General features: G+C 45.0%; 1 protein-coding gene across 2 annotated transcripts; it reads left to right on the forward strand.

Moving 5' to 3' along the window:
• Nucleotides 1-2,113: 2,113 nt before the first annotated feature.
• LOC119334691 (acyl-[acyl-carrier-protein] desaturase 7, chloroplastic-like) lies at nucleotides 2,114-3,729 on the forward strand. Of its 2 annotated transcripts, none has more exons than XM_037607232.1 (2): nucleotides 2,114-2,293; nucleotides 2,401-3,729. In XM_037607232.1, the coding sequence occupies exons 1-2, from the start codon at nucleotides 2,175-2,177 to the stop codon at nucleotides 3,497-3,499; spliced, it is 1,218 nt and encodes a 405-aa protein (XP_037463129.1). In that variant the 5' UTR covers nucleotides 2,114-2,174; the 3' UTR covers nucleotides 3,500-3,729. The 2 variants fall into 2 exon arrangements, with proteins under 2 accessions (XP_037463129.1, XP_037463128.1); XM_037607231.1 differs by having other exon boundaries at nucleotides 2,117-2,293; nucleotides 2,398-3,729.
• Nucleotides 3,730-11,326: the final 7,597 nt, after the last annotated feature.

Here is an 11,326-nt window from a genome sequence, read left to right on the forward strand (position 1 = left end):
GAACCGGATGCAAAGAGATGGGTCATTGCGATCAGAGAGCTTCTCTCTTCCTCTGAATTCACTCAGGTTGTGGTGACTCTATGGGCTATATGGTATGCGAGGCGACAGGCTACCCATGAGAGCGTTTTCCAAAGCCCTTTGGCGACACACAATTTCATCATGAAATATATCTGCGAACTGAAGGATTGTAAACCGCCACAACCACCTCGCCAGGCTGTGGCAAGCCCAACCCGAAGCAGAACAAGATGGATCCCCTCTTCGCCCGGGGTGGCAAAGCTGAGGGTGGACGGGGCTGTTTCCAGAGATTTAAGCGAAGGGTCCTTCAATGCTGTGTGCAGAAATTCGGATGGTGTGTTCCTGGGGGCCTCATGCATGAAGTATAGCGGGTTATCTGATCCAGCTACATTGGAGGCGTTGGCATGCCGTGAAGCGATGGCATTAGCAGCAAATCTTCAGCTGACGAGAGTGGTGATTGACACTGACTAGTGACTACCAAGGTGTTGTTCGAGCTATCAACGAACGCACTGGAGGAATGTATGCACCGGTAGTTAAGGAGATCAATGAGACTATAGCCGATTTTTAGCAGCGCTCCTTCATCTTCGAAAGACGCGAGACAAATGTCGAGGCATATAGCCTCATTAAACATGCTTTTGGTCTGGGGCTCGGGCGCCATTTGTGGCTTATAAACCCGCCAGATATCGATTGTATTCCTATGAACTTTGATTAAATAAAGCAAGCGTGTTTAGATTAAAAAAACATACAGTATGCCATTTCGATCACCCGCTCCATGAAATAAACCTACTTTTGTCATTTCGGGTGCATTAGAGGTTAATTGCCTGCCCGGTACCCTTGTCAGACTTGGACCCCACTCATGCCAGGGGAAAAACGACAAATTCAAACGTGCCCAGTGCTCACATTTAATATTCACACTGTTGACGGCAGATTTTGTACGGGCTGCATATATTTCTATGTCATGATAGATACCGTTAGAGCACATCTCAAAAAAATTATTAAGAAAAACATGATGCTCAAGAAAATTATCAATGAAAACATTACTCAGCACAATAAAAACAACTATTTTCGTATAAAGAAAAGATAACTGCATGCAGAACTACGAGTAAAGAAAATAGAACTGCACTGAAAATTATATTAACCCTTCTTTCTTTGGTCAACCGCCGCCTAAGAGAGATTGAAAATTACGATGAACCAGTGGTAAAAAAAAAGGACACGTGCAAACGCCCTTGCAATAGAAGATTCTAAAGACTGAAATAGTCACTCGTTGCTTAAGATGAGATATAGAAATCACAGAAGAAACATCAGAACAGTATTGCAGTCCATCAACACTTGTTCAAAGAGTTTGAGAAATAAGACCATACGCCGTAGAAATAACACGGAAAAAATGACAAAGTTGTCGCATTCTAACCAGGCAATTATTGTGCTTGACAGACACAATAACAGGAAACGAAAACCAGTTTGTGTCAGCTGACGACTATCCCTTTACCTTTTCTTATAACGCTTGGAGGAGAAGAAAAGAGACGGGAAGAAGAATCTGCGCTGGTAAGACGCAGCGTGGCAAAACCTGTGCCTACGTGGCCTCCACAAGCACCGCATCGAGCAGTCAAACAATGGTTGCTCCGCATTCTCTCCGCATACTGAGGTGAGGCTGTGGAAGTCACACGTATGGTGTTTGTGTGTGTGGCTTGATGGAAATAAAATGGCATTTTTACTTTTACAAATGTTGCTTGGAGCAAAATGACTGCCATGTGACGGGCCTGTGCGGGCATGCAAAGTTAAGAGTCGCGCATCAATCCAAAGAGTACAACAGCAGGTAACCGGATAACTGCGGCTTCAAAATGTTTTTAATGTGCATCTGACCTACGGTTTCATCATCCATTAATGTACGTTAATGCACGTCTGTCCCAGCATGCTGGAGCAACGCCTGACATAACCCTACGTGTAAAAACCATCGCAGAAGAAAAAAAAAAAACCTATGCGTAAAAGGACTAGTGGTAAAAGCTGCAGTACATGTTTACGTACAATGATAGCTTTCCGAATTTACGAATGCAGTAACTCGGTGCCAACCAGGGTGGGTGGTAGGGTACGTCTCGTCTATACATACGCGAGGCTGCCTGCTTCCATTTGATCCGGTTCATATCATCTGATCTGATACGGACATGGCGACGGCGGCGGCAGTAAAAATGTCGCCTAGGTCGACCGGATACCCTCCGTCGTGCAAACCAAGCAACACCGGCTGCTACTGCAAGCCACCGGCCGCAGCTCCGATGAGCACCTTGTAAGTGGAGTGATCGATTATCTTGTTTTTGTATGGAGAACATATGTGGTGGCGTAAGTGCACGCATGCATGCAAGCAAGATGATTAACTTTGCATGGGGACAGAAGGTGCAGGAGCGCGGTGAGCAGCAGAGGAGGGCCGACGGCCGGGCGGCGGGAGGAGGAGGAGGAGTGGAGGAGGTACCTTGCGCCGGAGAGGCTGGAGGTGCTGGCGCGGCTGGAGCCGTGGGCGGAGGCGAACATGCTGCCGCTGCTCAAGCCGGCGGACGAGGCGTGGCAGCCGGCGGACATGCTCCCGGACGCGGCGGCGCTGGGCGCGGACGGCTTCCACGCGGCGTGCCTCGAGCTGCGCGCCAGGGCGGAGGGCGTGCCGGACGCGCAGCTGGTGTGCCTGGTGGGGAACATGGTCACGGAGGAGGCGCTCCCGACGTACCAGAGCATGTCCAACCGCTTCGAGGGCACCCGCGACACCACCGGCGCCGACGGCACCGCCTGGGCGCGCTGGGTCCGCGGCTGGTCCGCCGAGGAGAACCGCCACGGCGACGTGCTCAGCCGCTACATGTACCTCTCCGGCCGCCTCGACATGCGCCAGGTGGAGCGCACCGTGCACCGCCTCATCGCCTCCGGGATGGCCATGCACGCGCCGGCGAGTCCCTACCACGGCTTCATCTACGTAGCCTTCCAGGAGCGCGCCACCGCCATCTCCCACGGCAACACGGCGCGCCAGGTGCGCGCGCACGGCGACGCCGCGCTCGCGCGCATCTGCGGCGCCATCGCCGCCGACGAGAAGCGGCACGAGGCGGCCTACACCCGCGTCGTGGCGAAGCTCTTCGAGGTGGACCCGGACGCCGCCGTGCGCGCCATGGCGTACATGATGCGGCGCCGCATCACCATGCCGGCCGCGCTCATGGACGACGGCCGCGACGCCGACCTCTTCGCGCACTACGCCGCCGCCGCGCAGCAGGCCGGGGTGTACACCGCGTCGGACTACCGCGGCATCCTGGAGCACCTCATACGGCAGTGGCGGGTGGAGGAGCTCTCGGCGGGGCTGTCCGGCGAGGGGAGGCGTGCGCGGGACTACGTCTGCGCATTGCCGGAGAAGATCCGGAGGATGGAGGAGAGGGCCCATGACAGGGTGCGAAAGGAGCCTACCCCGGTCCCGTTTATCTGGATCTTTGATAGGCCTGTCAGTGTCGTGCTCCATTGATTCCAAGAAACCCGGACTCCCATTGCTACAGCGAGTGAGGCAGCTCGAGGCGAGAAGCTACAGTGTAGAGTATGTTTCATGGCGCCGTCTTATTGCGTAGGACATGTATTTATCTTTCTAAAAGATGGACATGTATTTGTTTTTTCTTGGTTCTTGTGTCTGTTTCTCTGTTCTCGGCTATTATTTTACCGCATGCATATACATATATGTGTTCTAATTTTTCCCTGGTAGACATTTTCTATGTGGTCATATTTATCTTAATTCTTCTAATAATATGAGTATTGAACATATATTGTTTCAGTTTAACTATGGAATTAACGAAATGAATCTCACATGATAATGATGTGTCCAGAACATTTTTCGAGAAATGTGAGATTAAACCGTTAATTTTATGAGAGGTATCAACCATTTAATTTGAGAGCTTATGCTACACCTATGCATCAAAATATGTGTTCATGTACTAGAAAACTATTCATATTTTTGAAAAGTCTTCTTATATATGAAAAAAAATGTTTACATAAGTGTTCATGTATTTCATACAAACATTTGTATACTTTAACCAAAAGAATATAAAAAATAAAAATTAGTGAATACCTAGAAAAAAAGAACAACAATCTAAAAAACAAATAGTACAAAAAAGGAAGTGTTACTTTTTTTTGAGTAACAAAGGAAGTGTCACTAGGACGGCCCATGTTGTGGGACGTATCTTTTTTTTTAGCATCAGTACAGACGCAAGCGCTTATATACACGCGCATACACTCACCCTTATGAACGCACACACGCACGCCCTATCCCTATGAGCACCTGCGAGAGACTGAGCCGGCATATCATCTTGAGATTTAGGAAGTCACCGTAGGCGCCTCGTCGTCGACGGGAACGTCTCCTCCCACTGAAAGCGTATTGCCGGAAATCCTGAAATAAATCCAGGAATAATGCGAGCACCAGGATTTGAACTCTGGTGGGTTGGGAATACCGCTGTCCACCTAACCAACTCAACCATAGGTTGATTCGCATGTTGTGGGACGTATCTGAACTGAGCGCTATGCCTGGGAGCGGCTTTGTCTCGCCCACTGCGTTTTTTTTTTTGAATCATTTGTCTCGCCCCCTGCGTTGCCAATGAGCCCTCCCCTGATCCAACCCCACATGTTCTATTTTGTATTCTACTCATGTGTTTTTTCAGTAATAAATTTGGCGATACCCTAAAAAATAAAAACTAACGAGCCCTCCCAAGTTGCTTCCAAGTTCGTTTGTCTTCACTGTTTTTTTAATTTGTGCTTTTTTTTTGGTGTATAATTTTGATTTTTAATACATATATTCAAAACTTATTTTTCTAAACCATGAATTTAAAAGTTAACAAAGTGTAAAAAAATTGTTAGAATTAAAAATTGATAGCACTATTTTTTGAAATTATAAAAATGGACAAGCACTAAAAAGCAATGTACGTGGTATTAAAAAATATTAGTACAAAAAATATTCTAATTCAAAGAAAATGTTTCATGCCACAAAATAACATGTATACTAAATGTAAAAATGTTCTTACATATCAAAAATATGTTTGCGACACTTAAAAAAAAACTATACAATGAAAACAAATTGTATTGTTTAAAAAGATGTATCATATACTTCAAATGTTCCGTTAGTTATTTGAATATTTTAACATGTATCAGAAAAATGCTCAAAAACATGTATTTGAAAATATGTTAAACATGTATAAAAATATTGTTTCAGATGTGTATGAAAAATGTACAATAAGTATGAAAAAACTAGACATCAAAACATATATTTGAAAGGGTGTTAGTCATTTACTGGAAAAACGTTAAACATGCATAAAAAATTATCTGATGTGTACAAAATTGTACAATGTGTATGAAAAAAGTAGACATGTGTTGAAAAAATAAAAATAATAAAGAGAAACGGTGAAACCGGGAGAAAGAAACAAAGAAAACCAAAAAACCAAAAGGAAAAAAGAATAATGAAACAAAAAAACTGAAAGTAGAGAAAACCAAAGAAAAAACCGATGACAATAAAAACAGAGAAGATTATTTTTGAGACAAAAAAACCGATAAGATAAAGACACGGAGAAAAGATACTTGTGCCAGAGGAGCTATAGTAATGGGCCGGCCCACTCCCTTGCACCCAAGGCGAGTCCGAGTTACGTCTCGATACAACGAGAAATGAGAGCAACTAGTTAACGAGTGCTCCTTCGAAAGCCTCACAACGATCAGCACCACTTGGCGCGCTCTCGGCCATTTGCTACGTGTCGCGCTCTAGACGCTCCCTCCGGATTTTGTTTTTGTTTTTAATTTTTCCGCACGCGTTTTTGGCTTTTTAAACTGTTTTTTCCGATTTTTTCGACGTTTTGATTTTCCACCGATCTTCCTTAGCTTTTCAATCAAATTTTTTTGGGGAAAAATATTTTGCGCGATAAAACACGTTTTCTTTTTTTTCTTTCATGAGAGTCACGGTTTTTCTTCCGCGAGAGGCATGGTTTTGCTTTCGCGAGAGTCACGGCCGTGCCTCTCGAAAACGAAAAAAATACGTTTTCTATTTTTTTTTCTTTCGCGAGAGTCACGGTTTTGCTTCCGCGAGAGACATGGGTGTGCTTTCGCGAGATTCACGGCCGTGCCTCTCGGAAACGAAAAAAACGTGTTCTCTATTTTTTTCTTTTGCGAGAGTCACGGTTTTGCTTTCGTGAGAAGCACGGTTGTGCTTTCACGAGAGTCACGGCCGTGCCTCTCGAAAAGGAAAAAACAACGCGTTTTCTGTTTTTTTTCCTTTCTCGAAAGTCGCGGTTTTGCTTCCGCAAGAGTCACGGTTGTTCTTTCACGAGAGTCACGGCCGTGCCTCCTCGGAAACGGAACAAAAACGCGTTTTCTCTTTTTTCCGCGAGAGTCATGGTTTTGCTTCCGCGAGAGGCACGGGCGTGCCTCTTTCGGAAAGAGAAAAAACCCGTGCTCCCGGTTTGGTTTTTTCGTCCATTTTTTCATGAAAAAAAGTTCGTCAAAACCTATCAACATGGGATCTAGGGCCTCTTTGATTCGTAGGATTTTGAAAACGTAGGAATAGGAAAAGTATAGGATTGGAGTGGCGTGCCCACTTGAATCCCATAGGATTAGCAATGAGTGTTTGATGGCACAGGAAAAACAAAGAAATTGTAAAAAGAGGTTGGAGTGGATGTTAGGTTTCCTACGAAATGTAGTACAAAAGATTATAGGAAAAATTCCTATGAGATTCAATCCTATGAATCAAAGGACCACATAGGAAAAAAATCCTAAGGATTTCAATCCTCCAGTAATCCTATAAAATTCCTTTGAATCAAAGGAGCCCCTAGTTTTGAAAATCTTGACACGAGGAATCCAACGGTGAAAGAGATTCGAGATTTGGACGCACGGTTTGAGAGTTAAACGTTTTGAATAAACGGATCTACGAAAAAAAGAGAAAACTCTCAGGTTGCGACAGGTGGCACGCTGCATGTGCGTCATTTGTCACAACTAGAGAAATTGGAATGATCTTTGCAACAGATACTCCTTAATTAGTGATTTCGGCGAGAAATAGTTCTCGCACGCAAATAAAGTTCTAATGGGCCATACGATTGATAGACATGGCCACAAAGCTTGCTTGGAACCTTGTAAACCCCGTCACCAAGTCATCGACATCATCACTTCAATAGTACAATCGCGGGCCACTCCTCTTCTGTGGTAGAAACAAAAATCTACAACTAGTTCTGTGTATAGCACATTGTCAAAATATATTTTGTCAGCTGTAAAAGTATATAAAAATGTAGAATTCGAATTTGTTGTAATATACTTGTTTTTTTTTTGCGGGGTATACTTGTTTTTGTTATGAAAAATAACTTTTGACTAGGGGGTATTCGAAGCACAATCACAAGTAAAGTTAGCCAACGTGTGTATGATAGCCTTATGCGAAGATCTTCGTACACGATCAGAAATAACATAATGCTATTTTTAAATAGGTCACCTGGAGAGCCCGGCCTAATCCTATTTAGGAAGGCCTCGGGTGGAATTGCACAGTCGAAGGCTCTGAGTGTAACATGACTCCTTGACTCCTTTGAACCCTCACCCGAACTCATATTCGAGGTCGGCCGTAGTCGTAATGTGACTCCTCGAACTTGACCCGAGAGCCACTTGGAGCTAATAAAAGAGGTCCAAGATCCCTAGTGCCCTAATTTGGATGACACATGGTCTGGAGGCACGTACTCTTCGCCGTGAATGCCAGGTTCTTGGCGCGTCCCAAACCGCTTCTCTTTGCAAGTTTGGTTGATCTCCCCCTGTTTGGCGATGATGGTTAATATGGTGTGGTGTTGTGCTGCTGTACAAAGCGTCTTCTATGCTCATTGGGGATCGGTGGATATTTTTCTTTGTTGATACTCGCATGGAATGTCGGTGCATTTGGTGGTTCATTTTTTCTTCAACTTATGTGACCTTGGCGATCAGTTTAATGGGTATTTTGTGCCTTAGTATATGGATTTTATCAAAAAAAATAAAAATTGGATGAATCTATTCCTCTCCTGAGAAAGTTTTTAAATAGATCAAAAGTAAAAGGAAATTGACTTTTGGGCTGGGCTTGCAAAAGTGTGCCCTTCAATTGCCCCGCCTAAGCCGAGTCCAAGACCAAAAATTATGCCTCCTAGCCGGGCCCCACTAAAACCAGACTTGTCTAACAAAACTAAAACCAGACACTAATGATGAGGTAAAAACAGCATTATTTCAGATGTTTCCAACGAAAGCCACGGGGCCAGATGGATTTCCCGCTCATTTCTACCAGCGACACTGGGATATATGTGGTGAAGAGGTCACCAATATTGTTTTGAGGATAGTTCGGGGAGAAGAGAGTCCAGAGTGCATCAATGACACAGTCCTCGTTCTTATCCCAAAGGTAACGAACCCAACTGTTTTGGCTCAATTTAGACCTATAAGTCTCTGCAATGTTCTATACAAAATAGCTTCAAAGATAGTTGCAAACAGACTCAAAGTTATACTGCCAGAGATTATATCTGAGGAGCAGTCTGCGTTCGTGCCTGGGAGGCAAATCACAGATAATATCATATGTGCCTATGAGTGTTTGCACTTCATGAAGCGCTCGAGATCAAAATCTAACAGTTTTTGTGCTTTGAAGTTGGACATGATGAAAGCCTATGATAGATTGGAATGGACCTACTTGAGAGCGATCATGACAAAACTTGGTTTTGCAGAGCAGTGGATCAATACAGTAATGGCTATGGTATCATCAGTCTCTTTTTCTGTTATGCTGAATGGAGAGAGACTTGAATCTTTCAACCCTACAAGAGGGATTCGGCAGGGAGACCCAATTTCCCCCCTACTTATTCTTGATTGCAGCGGAGGGCCTATCGTGCCTCCTGAAATCCAGTTCTCAATCATCATCTTTATCATGTATTAAGGTGGCCCCCTCGGCGCCATTGATTAATCACCTTTTATTTGTAGATGACAGCCTGTTGCTCTTCAAGGCTAGTGTAGAGGGGTCAGTTGCAGTGTCAAACCTACTGAACACTTATTGTGGAGCTTCAGGACAGAGGGTCAACCATGACAAGTCATCCATATTTTTTAGCAAGGGTTGCCCAATCCCAGTCAGAGAAAGAGGTGAAGAATCATTTACAGGTCCAGAATGAGTCTTTATCTGAGCGTTATCTGGGGATGCCAACCGACGTGGGTCACTAAAAGAACGGGACCTTCAAATATTTGAGGGACAGGGTGTGGGAAAAGATCAAAGGGTGGATGGAGAAACTATTGTCTGCTGCGGGAAAGGAGGTGCTTATCAAATCTGTAGCGCAGGCCATCCCGGTCTTTTCTATGTTCTATTTCAGATTACCACGGGGTCTATGTGATAGCATCACAGCTATTATTAGACAATTTTGGTGGGGAAGTAAGTGTGGAAAAAGGAAGCCAAGCTGGGTGGCATGGGACATTATGACCATGCCAAAACATATGGGGGGCCTTGGTTTTCGTGACTTGGAGATCTTTAACCTTGCATTACTTGCACGTCAGGCTTGGAGAACTTTAACTGATGAAGCATCACTTAGCTCAAAGATCCTCAAAGGAGCGTACTTCCCACAATGTTCATTACTTGAGGCAGAGTTGGGATCGCACCCATCACAGATTTGGAGAGCTATACTTGATGGACAAGATGTTTTGATGCAAGGCTTAGTCAGGAGGATAGGAGATGGAGAAACAACGTCAATATGGGATCGCAACTGGATTCCAAGGGACAACTTTAAGCGCCCAATCACCTCCCTTCTCTGAACCCACCTTCGCTGGTGAAACATCTCATTGATGCCACTACGACTACATGGAAAGAGGAGGTGATCAACGCTGTTTTTACCCCGTTTGATGCCCACGAAATTCTCAAGATACCATTATGCACACGTAGAGTTGATGATTTTTGGGGCTGGCATGAAGAAACCAATGGAAAATTCAGTGTCAGGAGTGCATACCGTATGATATTGAGGACAAAAATTCATCGGGAAGCTTGGCTGAACAAATCTAAAGGTTCATCACATGTCCAGCATGAGAGTAAGCAGTGGAGCAGCATATGGCATATACAAGTACCGTCTAAAGTAAGAATGTTCATGTGGAGACTCGCGAGACAGTCTATGCCTACTGGCGAGCTCCTGCACCACCGCCATATGTCATCAGAGTTTACCTGCAATCTCTGTGGGGCAAGGAACACTTGGAGGCATGCTCTTTTCACTTGCCCAATGTCCAATAGTGTCTGGGCGTTGGCGCCAGAACACCTCGTCGAAATCCTGGCCCAGGAGGAATGCTCTAATGAATGCTCCAAGGATTGGTTGTTTCACATACATGAAATAATGACCAAGGAGGACTTTGTGAGGACAATTGTCACGGTGTGGGCAATATGGAATGCGCGGCGCAAGGCGATTCATGAGGCCATTTTCCAGTCACCGGTGACAGTGAACGGCTTTATCACAAGGTTGATTTCTGAGCTACAAGTAGTCCATACGCCGAAGACAAGGACGGCTACCGCAAGGGCACCCAGGCCGACGCAGTGGCAGCCACCACTGGCGAACTGCGCCAAAGTAAACGTTGACGCGGCGGTTTCTCATCATGGAAGCTACGGGGCCGTAGGAGCTATTAGTCGTGATGCAACGGGCAGTTTTTTGGGAGCTTCAGTGCTAGCTTTTAGACACATTGCCGACCCTCAAGTGCTTGAAACCCTAGCTATGCGTGAGGCTTGCCCTTTCAGATGATCTTTACCTAAGGCGGATTCATATCGCCTCGGACTGCAAAGGAGTAATAGAAGATATCCAGAAGAAGAATGCCCCTAGTTATGGAGCAATCATGCACGAAATCTTAGAGCATTCAGCGTCATTTGAATTTTGTATTTTTAGTCATGAATTTAGGAGCTCAAACTTTGAAACTCACAATCTTGCAAAGCATGCACTCTCTCTTGGAGGTGGCCGCCATGTCTGGTTAGGCCATCCCGGAGATCTTCCATCCGTCCCTGTAAATATTGTGACGACTTAATAAAGCTTTGCAAGTTTGTCTAAAAAAAACTAAAACCAGACAGAAATCCCAAATTGGAAGTGGGAGTCACAACAGTTGTGGTACTTTTTTTTTGCGGGGAACAGTTATGGTATTTACTTGGTATGCAAATATTCGGACCAAGCCTACATGGTTGATAACCAGCCACCATGAGTGTTGGTAGAATGATACGTAGTATTGAATTTGTAACTACTCTTTCCGGGCTACTTGGAGTACAAGCCCTTCTTCCTCTGCATTGACTTGTAGCGGGGTTTGTCGACATTTTATATGTTTCGTGTCTATCGGCTCT

The sequence above is a fragment of the Triticum dicoccoides genome, chromosome 7A, assembly GCF_002162155.2.
Source record: "Triticum dicoccoides isolate Atlit2015 ecotype Zavitan chromosome 7A, WEW_v2.0, whole genome shotgun sequence".
NCBI classification, from domain to species: Eukaryota; Viridiplantae; Streptophyta; class Magnoliopsida; order Poales; family Poaceae; genus Triticum; species Triticum dicoccoides.

What these genes read in the sequence shown, in the direction of transcription:
- LOC119334691 (XM_037607231.1), top strand. Translation starts at nt 2,175, where the DNA reads ATGGCGACGGCGGCGGCAGTAAAAATGTCGCCTAGGTCGACCGGATAC. An exon ending in GCAGCTCCGATGAGCACCTT is followed by an intron (nt 2,294 to 2,397) that starts GTAAGTGGAGTG and finishes GCATGGGGACAG; the next exon opens with AAGGTGCAGGAGCGCGGTGA.